The sequence below is a fragment of the Microcebus murinus genome, chromosome 15 (assembly GCF_040939455.1).
Source record: "Microcebus murinus isolate Inina chromosome 15, M.murinus_Inina_mat1.0, whole genome shotgun sequence".
In the NCBI taxonomy this organism is placed as follows: Eukaryota; Metazoa; Chordata; class Mammalia; order Primates; family Cheirogaleidae; genus Microcebus; species Microcebus murinus.
This window is the reverse complement of record NC_134118.1, coordinates 19485510-19502927: the sequence shown is the minus strand read 5'-3', so window position 1 is coordinate 19502927 and position 17418 is coordinate 19485510. Positions and strand designations below refer to the sequence as shown.

General features: G+C 38.8%; 1 protein-coding gene across 3 annotated transcripts in view; it reads right to left on the bottom strand.

Annotated features, from left to right (window-relative positions):
- Nucleotides 1–8599: 8599 nt before the first annotated feature.
- The window catches only part of E2F3 (E2F transcription factor 3), a 79758-nt gene continuing 70939 nt past the window's right edge, over nucleotides 8600–17418 (bottom strand). For 2 of the 3 annotated variants that reach the window (XM_012753617.2, XM_012753622.2), the window contains exons 5-7: nucleotides 15247–15361; nucleotides 13786–13921; nucleotides 8600–12179 (exon numbers count right to left, since the gene is read on the bottom strand). In XM_012753617.2, the coding sequence (XP_012609071.1) occupies nucleotides 11917–12179; nucleotides 13786–13921; nucleotides 15247–15361 (514 nt within the window). In that variant the 3' untranslated portion in view covers nucleotides 8600–11916. The remainder of the gene's footprint in view (nucleotides 12180–13785; nucleotides 13922–15246; nucleotides 15362–17418) is intronic. The other variant, XM_012753618.2, reaches the window with a different exon arrangement.

The window sequence follows — 17418 nt, the reverse complement described above, 5'->3', positions numbered from 1 at the left end:
TTATTGCAAAATAAGACAGAAAGTATTCTATTATATCTTGGTGAATGTTCCATGTGCGTTTAAAAGAATGTGTGTTCTGCTGTTGTTGAAGTATTCTATAGATGTCAATTAGATCTAGCTGACTGATTCAGTTCAACTATGTCCTTACTGATTTTCTGCCTAACGGATCTGTTGATTACTAATAGAGTGGTGTTAAAATCCACCAATCACAATAGATTTGTTTATTTCACCTTACAGTTCTATAAATGTTTGCCTCTTGTGTTTTGACACTATGTTGTTAGGTGCATACACCTTAAGAACTGTTATGTCTTCTTGGAGACTTGACTCCTTTATCATTACATAATGCTCCTCCCTGGCCCTGATAATTTTACTTGCTCAGTAGTATGCTCTGTCTGAAATTAACATAGCTGCTCCAGATTTCTTTGGTTAGTGTTCAGATGTATATCTTTCTCATTCCCTTTACTTTTATTTTATTTTTTAAATTTTTTTGTGGTAAGTGCACTTAGCATGAGGTCTACCATCTTAACGAATTTATAAGTGTACAACACCATGTTGTGAACTATAGGTACAATGTTGTCCCCTAGATCTCTAGAACTTAATTATATGGTATAACTGAAACTTTGGACCTCTTGACTAGCAACTCCCCATTTCTTCCTCCTCCAGCCCCGGCAACCACTACTCCACTCTCTACTTCTGTGTGTTGACTGTTTCAGATACTCATATAAATGGAATCATGCAGTATTAGTATTTGCCTTCTGTAACTGGCTTATTTCACTTAGAATAATGCTCTCAAGGTTCACCTATGTTGTCACATCCTTCTTTCTAAAGGTTGAATAATATTTCATTGTATGTATGTATCTTTTTTTTAATCCGTTCATTCATTGATGGACAGTTAGGTTGTTTCCACATCTTGGCTACTGTGAATAATGCTGCAATCCAACAGAGAAGTGCAGATATCTCTCTGTCTCCCCAAACCATTCTGCCCTCCTAGGCCTCTGGGTCTGTGGTGGAAGGGGCAGCCTTGAAGATATCTGAAATGCCTTCAAGGTCTTTCTTCCATTCTCTTGATGATCTCTACATTTGAACTAATCTTAGCAAAAGGACACTGGGCCACACCCTTGGTTTCCTCTCTCGAACATGCTTTTTAACTCTTTTCATGGCTAAGCTGAGAGTTTTCCAAATGTTTTTGCTTTGCTTCCTTTTTAATTATTTTATAAATTAAAGTCTGTAAGTCATTTTTCCCCTCTCACAGCTTACTGTAACTGGTTAAAAGTAGCCATGTAGCAGCCTGAGTGCTTTGTTGCTTAGATATTTCTTCTGCTAGATAGCCTAATTCATTGCTCTTACGTTCTGCATTCCATAAAGCCCTAAGGTACGAACACAATGCTAGCAAGTTCTTTGCCAGTTGATAACAGGAATGGCCTTTTACTCCAGTTTCTAATACCTTGCTCTTCAAGTCCATCTGAAACCTTGTCAGAATGGCCTCTACTGTTCATATTTTTATCAGCATTCTGGTCATGACAACTTAACCAATCTCTAAGGAGTTCCAAACTTTCACCAGTCTTCTTGTCTTCTAAGCCCTCACCAAAATACAGGCTTTTTCTATCCTTCTCCTCCAAATTATTCCAACCTCTGTCCATTACCCAGTTCCAATGCTGCTTCCATATTCTCAGGTATTTGTTATCAGCAACACCCCACTTCTCAGTACCAATTTTCTATCTTAGTCTGTTTTCTGATGCTTATAACAGAATATTTGAAACTGGGTAATTTATAAAGAAAAATAATTTATTTCTTACAGTTCTGTAGATTGGGAAGTCCATGGTCAAGGGGGCCCATCTGGTGAGGGCCTTCTTGCTTATGAGGACTCTTTGCAGAGTCCCAAGGTAGCATGAGGGTTCACATGGTGAGGTGGCTGAACATGCTAGCTCAGGTCTCTCTTCCCCTTCTTATAAAGCCACCAGTCCCACTCCCATAATCCACTAATCCACGAATAGATTAATCCATTTGTGAAGGCAGAACCCTAATGACCCAGTCACTTCTTAAAGGCCCCACCTCTCAATAACATCACCTTGGGGATTACATTTCAACATGAGTTTTGTAGGGAACAAACATTCAACCCACAGCAGACTGGAAACTGCCTACCACCTGTTTTTGTACAACACATGAGCTAAATATGAATTTTATGTCTTTTAAATGGTTGAACTAAATCAAAAGAAGAATATTACTTCATGACAAGTGAAAACTACATGAAAATAAGATTTTAGCATCCATGAATAAAGTTTTATCGAAACAAAGCCATCCTCATTTATTTACATAGAATTTATGACTGCTTTCATATTACAGAGGCAAAGTTGAGTAGTTTTGACAGGTCTTATGCCCCACAATGCCTAAAATGTTTATTATCTGGCTCGTTACAGGAAAATAAAAAATTTAAGCCCTGCTCCAAATCTCCAAATATTTCTTTATGTTTTTCATGTTCTTTTCTCTGTTCTACATCCTGGGTAATTTTGTCAGATTTATTTTCTAGTTTGTTATCTCTTTCACTAGATCTAATCTGCTCATTTATTTATCAATTGCTTTTTTTCTTTTCTTTAATAATTGTATTTTTAATTTCTAACATTTAAAAAATTCTGTTTCTAATTTATCTGGCAAATTTTGATCATCTCATGCTGTTCTGTTCAGTTGTTTTCGTGATACCATCTTTTATTTCTTTTAGCATTTCACATACACATTCATTTTATATTCTGTATCTGATAATTCCATTATTTGAATTCTTTTAAGTCGAAATCTGATGTTTGTAGCTTCTGCTATTAATTATGGTTTATTTCCTTACATATTTGATAATCTTTGATTGTGAGCTCATATTTGGTAGATCCTATCCTTGATACTACATTAAGGATGCCTTGTCCAGAGAGGATTTTTATTTGCTTTAGCTAATAGCCAGGAAGATGACTATGATCTGAGAGCACTAGAGCCTTCTTCCAATTTCTTTGGCTTAATTTAGGAGTTATAGGTTCAGTTCTTCAATCTTTCTCTGTTGGCCCAAGACTTTATTTCTCAATTCCAGTAACAATACTGGCAACAAAATTGGTAGGTGTCCTTAGATGTCTTTCTCAAGTGCATACTTCTCAATCTTTCTTTTCAGCTAAATGTTATGTTTTGTTCTTCTGGTTTTTTGGGAATTTCCTATAATCTCAGCAACAAAACAAAATTATGTTTTCTGTTGAATCTAGATGTTTTGTAACAGGAGGTTTCCTGGTTACTAATTTTCCATATAGCCAGCAGCAGAAGTTCCATGCAATTCTCTTTTCTGTACTAACGTCTAAGTTTGGTCCCCACTTGGTGGCTTATCTCCTTCCCAGGACCAAGCATGGGTCATGTTTCTAAACTTTCTGCTTCCCCCTTTCCTTCATTACACCCTTTTGCTTGCCCCTTTCTTTGGCACCCACTCTCTTCCCTTAACAGATACCCAAACCCTCAGTCAATGGTGATGGTAGTTCCTCTTTGACTAAAGGAACATTCATTCTTTGGTTTCTCGCCAAGGACAGAATTTAGTTTGTGGCTCTTTTTAAACATCTTGGATCTCCTTCTGTCTCCTCCCATTTCTAAACTCACACACACACTTTATTCTTATTTCCACCCACTTAAACTTGTTCTCTTTGTTGGCATAGTTTAATTTTTATTCACTGACATCATTATTTCAGATCTCCTGTGGAACTACTGTGCTCTTTTTTGGTCTTTGGGTCCCCAGGGTATGGCTCAGAGCGAAATGCTTTCCTTCCTCCATTTACAGCACTGCCCTCATACTGTTCTGTCATTTGCAGATTGATTAGTTACTTCTGCAGCTGTTGCCATCAGTTACCAATGGCTTTAAATGAAGAGACAGGCATATGAAAATACTTTGCAAACTGTACAGCCCTCTACAATGCTGAGGACTATTTAGGCATAAGAAATAGAGTATAATTTAGGCTTCAGTTGAGGCAAATGCCCCTGACTTTGATTATGCAGAAAAACTGTCTTAAAGCTTCCTGAAGCTGAAAAGTGGTCTACAGAGGAAGAGAAGTCTTTCAAGGAGGAAATGGAATACCCTATTTAGAAGCTGCTGTCAATTTGATTCTTCCTCCATTTAAATAGAGCAAATCCATTTTTATCAAATGCTAAGGACAAAAGAAGCACTGAGTCCTCCAAACTTATGCTTCCTAAAGGTGGAAACCATGTCTCCCAATTTTTTGCTTTGCACACAGGCTAAGAATATAATGACTGCTGTGTACCTATGAAACATGGTATGGAAGTATAGAAGGAATTACAGTGCTGGTAGAGAATATAAACAGGGATCTTCCAGAAGCTCATGTTAATTCAAAATGATTAATTAATCATGACAGCCAGGCTATGGTTCCAGGGCTAACACTAGGAAGAGGCAGGTTTCTGATGTGCATATCTAAGTAGGGAACTAAGAGACCTAATAGATATGGAAGAAAGAGCATTGGACTAAGAGTATAGAGATGTAAAAAACAAACAAACAAACAAACAACAGAAACCAACCCAACTGATCACTGAATTGGCACATGATGAAACCAGCTTGTTTTTTGGATGTGACAAGGCCTTTCAACTGAGATATTATGATTCTGTAGTATCTGATTCTACCAGCTGACATGGTTTTGTTGGTTTATCTCAATTCCTTATGTTTTAGTTCCTGTGTTTCTGTGCTCCTGATTTGTGTGAATTCAGCCACTGTGATTGATGCAGGGAAGAGAAGATGTAGCTCGTCCTTCAACTAGGCACTAACTCTGTCTATTCTGTGACAGATACGTGCCCAAGCCCTAGAACACCCTAACAGAAGCAATGCTGGGCAAGTCCCTGATAACATGGGACTTTGTTCCTTTTGTTTCCCCACAGCACTTCCCAGACGCTCCAGCATCAGGAACTCCCAAACTTTTTGACAGTGTACTTCACACACTACAAAAAGCATAATAGTGATGTCTGGAACTGTAAAAATTTCAGAATACATTAATAAAGTCTTCTGTTTGTCTTTCAGTCTTTGAGTCCCAGATTTAAGGGCACAATGAAGTCTTGCTGCTTGTATTCTGTGGAGCTCTGCAACGTCCTGCTGTGAATGCTACTCCTTTAACTTCTCATTGACTCCAGGAGGGTCAGTTCTAGGTAGTCATATTCTCCCTAATATCCTGAAGAATGACTTACAATTTAATCTTGCCGTCTTCCTTTGTATCAGAGTTGTAGTTTAGAAGTAGACTGGGGTCCCCCAGATCCTTGATCACAGAAAATGAATCTATTGGTTTGAGTCATGCCTACCGGGGCAGTCCTCTGCAAGCACTCCTGCATTCCGATGCACAGGCCTGGGACTGGCAATTGCCCCCGAGCCTCCCCAGTTCAGGATCTCTGCTGTTCTGTAAAGCTTTCTGGTGGCAAGGCTGCACCTACCTGCCATTTCTAATTCGGCCTCTAACCATTTGTCCTTCCAATTCTTCCAAAAATGGCTTCAGAAAGAAAAATAGCTTCTTTGAGATCTGGCCCTCCACTTTGCTTCTCCTAGCTAAAACTTGCTTCTCCCCCAGCTGGACTAGAAACTTCCTCTTGCTGACAGGAACCATGCCTTTTAACCACTTCGGTACCAGCATCCACTGTATTCGACAGCCACAGATGAACGCACACAGCGACTTTAGCCAACAGCCGTGATATGACTTTTCTAATTTTTCATTTATCAAAATAAAATTGTGAACATTTAAAAATAACGTAATGAAAACATATATGTATCTGTTACCTATTCTGATTTACATTACCAGTAAAGCTGCCTGTAAAGTAAAACAAGCTTTCAGTGCTTTCCAGCTTTCCTCATCACACAAGAGCTAAACGGATTCGTCGTCAATGCACAGCACAAACTATCGTGCGGACTGGGAGGGCCGGCTGGGGGCAAGGCTTCGAGGCCAGTGAGCACCTTACCGAAGTGGTTAAGTGGTTTGGACTCCAGCACCCAAATAGTGCCTGGCATATAGTAATCACTTTATGTTCTTTTAAAGAATGACTGAACAACTGAATAAATGAATAACTCTTTCCTTTAATGGACATTGAATATAATTCACTGTTCTGTAATAGTCGTATTTTCTTTCTCTTACTATTTCTGAGGCCCATTTCTAAAACGGTACTTGGTAAGGTTCCGAATTATAAAATATTTATACATATTATAGTCTTATATTCACCTTTTTAAAGAATGTAGCACTACATGATTGATTCAAATTCATCTCATCTATGTTTTTCACCTGCTTTTGTAGGTGGCCAATTCTTGTTTTATCTGCTAGCTTTCCACCCCAACAGTAGTCTACATGGACGAAGGAATATGTCTTTGTACTGTTTCATTCAGCTTTATCACTGGCTTGACTGCCTGCTGACCACATATGCAGACCCCTGGGTAGGACAGCAGCTATGTTGGATGACAAATCAGGCTCCCAAAGCCTGGGTAAACAGGACTCTATACAGAACTGAAGAAGATGAAATGCAAAAATGATAAAAAAAGAAAAAACAAGTACAAGATGAGGACAGCATATGGGAAAAAGCCTTTTTAGTTCATTCATTGTGTGTTGCTTTTGGACATTTGAAAAAAAATATTTTTTTTAAATTTCAGCATATTCTGGAGGTACAAATGTTTAGGTTACGTATATTGCTCTTTCCCCCTCCCCCCTCCCAGAGTCAGAGGGAGTCCATCCCCCAGACTGTGCTCATTGCACTCATTATGTATGTATACACCCATCCCTCCTTCCCCCTCCCATCTGCTGACATCCGGTAAATGTTATTCCTATATGTGCACTTAGGTGTTGATCAGTTAATACCAATTTGCTGGTGAGTACATGTGATGCTTATTTGAAAAAAAATTTTTTTTTAAATCTCAGATTATTCATTTGCAAAATAGGAATATTTCGTTCAAGTATTTATTAGGTGCTTATTGTTTGCCAGGCACTATTCCAGGAACTGAGGGCACAATAGTGAGCCATACAAAATACTGTACCTCTCCTCACTGAGCTCACATTCTAGAAGGGAGAGAGATAATGGGTGAAATAGTGATGGCTGATGGCTGCTTTGAAAAAACATAGTACACTCGTATAAAGCACTTAAAATAGTACCTAGCATTCCTAAAAGCAGAAACAACTCAAATGTTCATTAAGTGATGAATGGATACACAAAATACTGTACAGCCATACAATGGAATATTATTCAGCTATGAGAAGGAATGAACTATTGATACATGCTGTAATATGGATGAACCTTGAAAACGTTATGCTAAGTGAAAGAAGACACAAAAGGTCGCATGTTATATGATTCTATTTATAGGAAAGATGCAGACTAGGCAAATCCATAGGGACAGAAAGCAGATTAGCAGTTGCCAGAGGCTGCCAGGGGTAGGGGAATAGGGAGTGACTGTTTAATGGGTATAAGGTTTCCTCTTGGGGTGACAAAAATGTTCTACAACTAGATAGAGGTAACAGTCGTACAACATTGTGAATATATTAAATGTCACTAATGGTTAATTTTGTTTTTTGTGTGTATTGTGCCACATTAAAAAAAATAGTACCTGACATTATTATAATATATAATATAATATAGTATAATATAGTATTATAATATAGTATAATATAGTATTATAATATAATATAGAATAATTATTATTCTATAAATTTTACAAAATATTTTTATAGTAAAACAAACAAAAATATCTCTCAAACAGTAAATTACCTGGGTAAGTAAATGCTTAAACACACTTTTAATCCCTGTAATGCTCTGCAGTCTTTGAAGAACATGATCTGTAGGTATTAACATGGAAAGATGTTGATGTATTTAATGAAAAAAAAACCCTGCAGATCAGCATGTATGGTATGATTTACATGTTATCACATGCTAATGTGAAAAAATCACGTTAATGTGATTTTAAATGTTAAAATACACATGCCAATGCACACACCTGTTATTATACCTGCCTATAAAATGCATGGACTGGAAGGCTGATACAAGAAAAATAAGAACAGTGGTTATCTTAGGTGAATAAGATGGGGCGTGCTAGGTAAGGTTTCGTTTGTCTTTGTTTTACTTCATACCCTTCCATATTGATTTTGTGTGTGTACAACATACAGCACCTTGGGGTTTTTGGATAAGTTCAGAGTTGATAGTGTGACATGGCAGTCAAATAATTATAATCTCCTCATAGGTGGCATGATAAGAAATATAGAATCTAGAACATGTTAGGTTAATTCCCAAATGAGAATTAAAATTTATTGGCTTCATACCCCTTTAAGAGGAATAAAACTTGTCACTTTCTCAGTGTAAAAATCCTCCTTCAATGCCTAGGAGTGGCTTCTGCATGAGGTCACAGGGACATGGTAAGTTCAGAGTGTCAAGCGCATCACAGGTGTTCAAATACTTGCCTAATGTTCTCAGAGTCCCAAATAAAGGGTCCCAAATAAAAGTCCCAAAGCACACGTTGTTTTGAGCTTTTATTCAACTTTTCTCCTTAACTTGTTAAAGAATGTCTTTAAAAATTCATTTAATATAAGAGCATAGGGTGATATTAAGAAAGTCCATCCACACATCTGAACTCATAAAAAAAAATCATTTTATTGATCCTTTACCATACAAAATTTATTCAAATTACACCCATTTGAAGTGGTAAGATCACAGCTAGAGAACAGGTCACCCTGTAACAAATCTATTTACAAAATCCATCATAAAAGCTTTTTTTTTGTTGTTTTTTACATTATATTACATATTTTCTTTTTTAAACTAGCATACAACACAAAGCTAAATTGATTAGTAGTTTGCCTACTCCCAATTTTGGGAGAAATACTTCCTTTTTACAAAATCATGTACCCCGTAGGAAAAGAAATTCCCACACCCTGACAATTGCCACCCGACTTACTCTGCAAGGCATCTTCCTTCAAATCCCTCCTTCTCATACACACGAGTTGTCATGCACACACTGAGTTCTTATTTTCTTTTTCCTGAAAGCTAAAGCTTAAATACTGCAATTTTATTTACAGATCTACACGTACAACAAAAATGAAAACAAGAACCACAACAACAACAACAACAAAAACGAACAAAATAACACTCTTAAAAAATTACAAACCAGCTAGAAAATATTCTGGCAGTGTTTACAAATTAATTGCTATTTTTGTACAAAATTGCTAAATAATGAAAATGTGAGTAGACTACATATCAACTTAAATAAAACGATTGCTATGCACAACTCTGTACATATAAACACACACCTAACACTGTTTGACAGCTCATGTGTTGCCCTTTATACATTTTATTTTCTAAGGCTCACGCAGTCATAATCCGCACACTTGTAACTTTTAGCCATTTCATGTGTGAGCTTTAATAGCAGCAACTCAATGGTACCAGGAGACCTGCATACTTAGTACTTAAAGTAACACAAATACTGTAGTACTACTAACCCAACTTTGTGTGCTAGATACTATGTCAAAAAGAAAATGACTAATGCGAACAGAATACAGTATGGAGGTCTAATTTCATGTACACCAGTTACGCCCAGTAACTGGAAAAATCTTATGCATGAAGGAACTTTTAAGACTTATTAGTATTCCTTTCATTTTTAAAACAATAAATATGGCATTACATTACGAAAAGGTTCAACGAGAGAAAGTCAACAAAACACACAACAACCTAGCCAGGTGAGCTCAGTCTTTAGACTTTGGAAAAAATCAGCTTTGTGCAGCTGGCAAAGAGAATTACACAAAGCTGGAAGCAGAGGCAGCTAACCAGATGAGATAAATATGGGAAATGGGGAAAAGCTTGGCATAAATGGTTTCCCATACAGGAAAAAACCCCACAGTGCATTTCCAGTAGGCACTTAACACAAAGCTCCCTCTGCCTCCCCCACCCCAAAGCTTCATCTCGGACCACACCGATATTTTGTACCAAGTCCAGTGTGTGTGAGGGGAGGAGGCCGGGGATGGAGGCCGAAGAAGAAAAAGGAAGATAGTCTGCACCTTTGTTTTTCTTCCAAACATACACCCATGCATACCCACACAAAGAGTTTAAAGTGCTGGTGTCATCGGACTTGACCCCACCACCACTTTGCATATTGTGGACATCTACCTAGAGTAAACTGGCTGGGGCTCTTGTGGTTTCTGTTTTTGTTTTTTTTCCTAAGGGATATTTTCAATTCGATTAAACACGTATGAGTTGAGTGCCTACTACGGTGCCTGCCGCTGGGGCAAGCGCACAGCATTTCAATTTAACTGTTCCTACTGAGGTTTGTTCTTTAACAGACTCCCTTATTCCCGCAGTCCTTAGCATCCAAGGAATGGACTGGAGGTCCTATGAAGCCACATTCCCAGTGGGTGATGGCCAGTGCCACCCGCCAATGGGAAAGCCATTCTTGGACACAACCTGTAGGATCTGCAGCTGACACAAAGCCCCCAACATGTGCTGCCATTCCTGAAGAGTCAAGTGAAGACGCCCTGGCATTCTTTCCCTTCATTTTCTACGTCCCGACTTCCCTTACTCATTCCTTCACAGAGGAAAGGGGACCGGTTCTGGCCAGAACTATGCCAGCTCCCGACACAGTGGGAGCCCCTTGTTCTTGCCAGCTTAAGGAAATGCCACTCACACAATGGGGATGTCTTTCTACCTAGAGGCCTCTCCATCTGACCCCATCCTGAGAAGTGGTCTCCCTGAGTGCGGAGTAAGAGAGCCCTTTCCCCGGTCGCAGGAGCCCCGGGAAGCCCAAGGACGGAGGGATCCATGCCTGCTGCCCCTTGGGACTGCTATGTCATCAGACCTGGTTCTCCTTTCTGATGGGCCACCCCTGTCAGCGAGCCCCAGGACTGACTCGCTCCAAGCTCCCCCTACCGGGAAAGGAAGCAAGGTGGGACAAAGCTTGCAGAGGCTGGTAGACTGTAGGTCACACAGGTTTAGATGCTCTGATCAGTAGAGGTTCTCTCCCTCTGCTTAAGTAACGTGAATTTGCAAAAACTGCTCCAAAGTAAACAATTAAATTGAAATGGTGATGGGTGCCACAGGAATGCTTCAATGGCAGCTAAAAAAAAAAAAAAAAAAAAAAAAAAAAAGTCTAAAACAATCCACAAAGAACTCCTAAGTAGGCATTTGCTACAAATCAAATGGAGACTCACAAATACGTTGGGGATAGGGGAAGTGGGAGTGGTTTATGGAGACAGGAAAATCCACAACAGCTTAGAGTGGCAGAACTCTATTAGTCTTCTGTATCTGCAACAAGTATATCTGAAAACAGGTTCTTCATCTGAAAGGCTGTGGAGGTTCTCTTGACCTCCTAGTGGGACACACAGTCCATAGCTTAAACTGAATTATGACAGTAATTTAAATATTCCTAAGAAGAGCTGAAGAAATTCATTTCATACTTTTGCATGACTTCAAGTTTGCAATTGCTGCAGTTCCATTCCATATTAGCAGACCCCAAAGACATGCATTCTGCGGAGAAGGCACGGCTTGAAATGCTATTAAGGAAGATTGCTGTTTCCTAGTGGGCCAGGTGGCCAGACCCCATTCTACAGCCCATTCGTCAGGCACAGCAAGCCAATCCGGGAGGAAGGGAGCAGGGGAGGAAGGAAAAGTCTGGGTGAGAGACACCTGATTGCACATTTTCTCACTTGCTGACGAATCCAGGAGATCTTGGAGCCTGGGCAAAGCAGGGCTTTCCCAAGGGAGCCTGCAACTGTGCGTTTAGACAATTTGTTTATTTAAAAAAAAAAAAATCATTAAAATGTCAGCTTTCTTCTGAAGTTTGTAGTTTACTTCATGATACTCTCTTGGAGGAAGAAGGTAGGAAGGGACAACACTGCATGACAGATGTTCTGGTTCCGTGATAAAAAAATATTGGTTTGTAAGGAGAGTTCACACAAAGCATAATCAACTACACATGAAGTCTTCCACCAGTGGGAGCTTTTCCAAATCATAGGCATCAAAGAGATCGCTGATGCCTTCCTCCTCCCCAAGGCTCAGGAGGTAGTCCTCTTGGAGAAGGGGGGGTAGTAAGTTCACAAACGGTCCTTCTAGGTTGGAAGGAATTTGGTCCTCAGTCTGCTGTAGAAGGTTGGCTGGGGAGGTCAAGGGAGAAAGGTTTGCCATAGAAATGGAGCAGTCGCTATGTCCTGAGTTGGTTGAAGCCAAGTCTGAAAGGAAAATATTGGTGGAAACAAAAAATCAGTTAGGAGAAAAATGAAATGGAGTTTTTCTAGAAGAATGAATTTGCGCTGTTATAAAAAAGCACATACTCTCTGCTAACAATGACAGTGAGGCAGATCACCTTTTATGCCAACAGACACAAAAGAGTGATCTGTGGCCTTTCTTTGTCCTAGTCCAGCTCACTTATCTTTTAAAAGACTGTCCACAAACAAGAATGCAAACAGCTTCAATGATGAGAGGCTAACAAGTTCAAAAACCAAAATATAATTACTAAAAAAGTTGGCTCCCTAATAGAAACTCGCCAATTTTTTTCTAATTAACAAAAACGTTTTTCTTTTTTTTTTGAGACAGAGTCTCACTTTATTGCCCAGGTTAGAGTGAGTGCCGTGGCATCAGCCTAGCTCACAGCAACCTCAAACTCCTGGGCTCAAGCTATCCTCCTGCCTCAGCCTCCCAAGTAGCTGGGACTACAGGCATGTGCCACCAGGCCCGGCTAATTTTTTCTATATATATTTTAGTTGGCCAATTAATTTTTTTCTATTTATAGTAGAGATGGGGTCTCACTCTTGCTCAGGCTGGTCTCGAACTCCTGAGCTCAAATGATCCGCCTGCTTCGGCCTCCCAGAGAGCTAGGATTACAGGTGTGAGCCACAGCGCCTGGCCAATACCTTTTATTTTTAAGGAGACAGGTCTTGCTATGCTGCCCAGGCTGGCCTCGAACACCTAGGCTTCAACGATCCTCCTGCCTCTGCCTCCGGAGTAGCTGGGAGTAGAGGCAAAACTCACCAATTTTAACTCAGTCTTTTTTGAACAACCAGCTTATTAAAGCCATCTCTAAAATTACATATAAATAAGACATTTCCACTTTGAATTTCTGTGGTGCAAAAACATGGCCTTTTGTTTTACCATTTTAGGTGCTGTATTTTTGCTCAGTATTAAATCTGACCTGTTCATGTAAAGTCACCCCTATTCTTGCTGCTATAATGGGATACAGCAGGGAAAAAAACAAATACATATCTCTAAGCTAAAACTGAAAACAACAGCAACAACCAAAAACCCCCAAAAACCAAAATGCAAACAGCTTCCTTTGCTCTAGGGACAGAATGGGAAGAAGTAGTTAGGTCTATTTGTACGGGGTTTTTTTTTTCCCCCGTATTCTTTCCCCAACTCGTTGGGGTTTGGAAAAATGAGACAAAAATTCTCTGACCAAGGCTCTTCTGTCCACATTTTTTTCTTGTCCCTCTAACAATCTTTGCAGCATCATTTCAAAGGTGTGTGGCTGAGTGTAGTTGACGATACACCAGGAATAGCTCACAGCTTAGCTCTCTTGCTGGTTTTCCAAAACACCGCGAGGAAATGTTTTCTGCCACTAGAAAAAGCCTAAAGCGACTCCGTATGTGGGTGAAGGGAGCCATTTGCCCCAAATCATCATTTCATTCTGTAGATGAGTGAGAACGTCTTTTTAAAAATGTTACCTCAATAACAACAGAAGTTTGTGCTGCTTGCCTAGACTTGTGGTTACAATACAGGATGATCCTTCTAGTCACCTTCACTTTTAACATAGTTTCCGAAAGATGAAAGTGGAATTTTTACCTTTGGAAGTGGGTTTAGGGATATTCCCATTGTGGTCTTGATTGTTTGTTTTCATTGGACTGTGTGTTTCAGTCTCTTCTGGACACAGGTAAACCTCAATGGGTCCTTGGGTACTTGCCAAATGTATTTGTAGGTTCTATGAACAGAAGCAGAAGTTCAAACCAGACGTTCTTTTAAAAATAAAAGCCATAGTAATTTTCATCTAAAAGGGAAAGTAAGAGTAATGTTCATTGTTCATTTTGCCTCTTCCCTGCTAGTCTAACTCTATCAATGACGGTCACCCTCTAGAGCAGGGGTCAGCAAACTATACAGTCTGAGGGCCAAATCCAGTCCACCAGCTGGCTTTGTAAATAAAGTTTTATTAGAAGAGAGTCGTGCCCATTCCCATTGATTATGTATTGCCTCTGGCTGTTTTCATATTCCAATGGCAGGGTTGAGTAGTTGAACAGTCTGGACAGAGACAGCCTGGCTCACAAAGTCAAAAATATTTACTATCTGGTAGATTAAAGAAAAAGTTTGCTGAGTTCTGCCCCAGAGAAAGAAAACATTTTTGGAGGGCCAGTCTGAAAATGACACTATGGGCAGAGTAAATTGTGTCCTTTAAATATTTTCTTTTTCGGCAAATTATTAAAAGGTCCTTTAAGTGTTCCAAATACAGTATTTCCATGATATTGTTCTTTATGGGAGGGCTTTTTAATGTCAGCTTTTAACAACCAACTGATAAATAGTATTCTTAAATGCTAGGAACTGCATTTAAGAAGAGAATACAGCACACTAATATTTAAATTTCTTTTTCATCTAGGTCACGGAGCTATTATTATCTTTTAAGGTGAGACATCTACCCTAGATGGGAGCTTGTAAATTCCATTCCCTCCTTGTCTTTCATGTATTTTCTTTTTACTATAGTTCTTATCTCATAGTTAAGTCTAGGCCTATATTATCAAAGCAAATTTGAAAATTGAAAACTATGCTCCTTACTTTCTTAAAATATTCTAGTCTATCAATTAACTCCAAGATCCATTTTATTTTTTAAAAGCAAATACGTTACAAATAACAAAAAAAATTCTTAAAATGTTCCAAGTTAGGGAGCTACTTTAAAACATTCATGTCTCTGTTCATGGTAGGGACCATATACAGGGTAATCAATATAAACTTTCCCAAGTTGTTCCAATTGATCGGAAACACCAAATAACAAATTACGAAAAGGAGGAAGTACAAGAGGGACAAGACACATCCTATACTAGTTTGAATTGAATGTCCTGCCAGGTTAAAATTAGACTTTTTGAACAGTCAATAGACATTGAGCTGTTGAAATGCTTTTAAATTTAGGGTTAAGTCAAACAAATAGGAAAAAAAACGATCCAATTCTTACGAGGTGACAGACTTTACAAGTCAATGATTCATGAATTTTAGGCATTCCAGAAAGATCTTTGCAGATGAACACAGACGCTGTCTCCTTACCTCTATTGAGTCAGGCACTTCAAGTCTTGTTTCTGGAGGGGCTTTCACAACTATAACAGTTTGGTCTTTAAGGCCACTAATTTTTCGAATATCTTGATATGTAACATAAGCTAACGTAAAGAGCGTCAAGGAAATCTTCCACCTAATTGCTTTGGATGTAACCATTATGAAAATGACAAAACAGATGCATGGAAAAAATTTAAAGTATTTTATGACTTATAAGCATATATAGGTCTCCCTTTCTGGATCTTCAAATATATTGGGTCCCCCATGAATCTTCTTTTTTGGTTGATATTCTAAACGACAAAAGAAAACATAGCTTTATCTTGCCCATTTCTAAAGAGTCTATGGCTATATAAAATATTGAAATAAGTGCATAAACAGAATAGTTAAAATAAACTATCAAAAGAAAATCAAAACGCTTTTTAAGTCAGGAATTCTGAAACCAGGGTCTTTTGGAACACAGAATTGTATTCCATGATCTCCAGTGAAGCGTTCTGTCACTCAAACTGAATGATGACAGATCCCAATTTGCAGAAAACATTTCAGCTCTACTAACCACAATGTTTTTGAAACTCCAGTTACTTCTATCTGCTATTAGCAAGTGTCGGCAGCTACACATAAATGAATAAGTAACAAATATATTAGTGAGAGAACTCAAGATACTGCTCAGACAGGCAGCTTGTTTTCTTAAGTGCACCTGGGCTGGTTGTGATTATATATTGCCCGCAGATAAGAGTGTCATTATTTCTCTGTTAGAAAAATTATCCTTTGTGTCATATTATTAACTCTATCAATATTTCAGTGTTCACGAGGAAGAAAGCAGCTTCCAGGTGCTCTGTGACCTGAATGAATTTGAGAAATACTGATTTAGGCAAAGAGAAAAGAATGATATTTCAGTACTCTTGGTGGTTATTTATTTCTAAGCACTGAATAATTATTTTAACTGTCCTGGCAGCCAAGCCTAAAAGGATATCATGAAAGAATATGGTACTTCTTATATGACAAAAGCATTCATGTGAGCTTGACACTTGGCACATGGGTTTCTTATAAGGGACATGGAGTAACACAACTGATGTACAACGTCTTTAGCCAGTTACTTTTTTTTTTGTATGAACCGACAAAAAATTCCCAGGATAAAACAGCAAATGACAAATCAACAAAGGCATTTTGCAGGTAATATATAGCAAATAGAGTCTATGATCTAACAAATTCAGTACAGAAAAAGGGCTTAGAGAGCCTAGAGGAAATGATGTCCCTTAGAAAAGTAGCTTCTTATCAGTAGCCGAAGGAAGCTATGAAACTGTTCCCCAGATAAAAAGCACATCCACACAAAATCTGAATACACATTTAGGGGCATCTATCACAGACAATCTTCTTTCAAGTCTCTACAGTTGAACAATAGCCAATTCAGTGTTGAGCTCAATTGTGGTAGCTCTTGCAAGATTCTGGGTTTTAGGGTGCCACTTAGCCCATCAACAAAGCCAACTGATGCCTTCATAGAAAACTGGGCAGTTCTGAATTTTTACTGAGAACACAGGGGAAAACTGATAAGCAGGTACTTACTCCACAGCCCACTGTCAAAAAAGCTATGTGACAAGAACTTATTAAAATAAAAACTCATCTACAATTACTCAACATGCTGCAGGAAGGAAAATTTCAACACATTTGTGAACAAGCTGTACCAATTTGGGAACTGAATGGCGAATTGAAATAAATTGTGCAAACATATTTTCTAATCTTACAAACTTTAAAAGTGCTTCCTTTGTGGCTGGCTCCCTCCTAAATTTGCTCCTTGGGTTCACAGTCCCCTGCAAGGATGCTTTCATTTTCTGCAACTAAGGCCCCAGAGAAAGCCATATAGGTGACAATGTATGTATAAGCTACATGTTCCAGAAGGCTGCCAATCATGTGTAACCACACATCTCTTCCACAATGGGGCTCCCAACTAAACAATGAATGAAACAGCCTAATTGTTGCCCCCCCCTCCCCCAAACCCACTCTGGCCACCAGTGAGAGGCCAAATCATCACACCTCTTCTCCATCTCACTAATGATCAGCTGACAAGGCTAATTCTTTGGTCAACAGGAAATGAACAATTGCAGGTTTAAAAAACTGCCAGCATTGGCAAATGTTACTAAATGTCCCTGCACCTTCCAAGGGAAGGCCTGT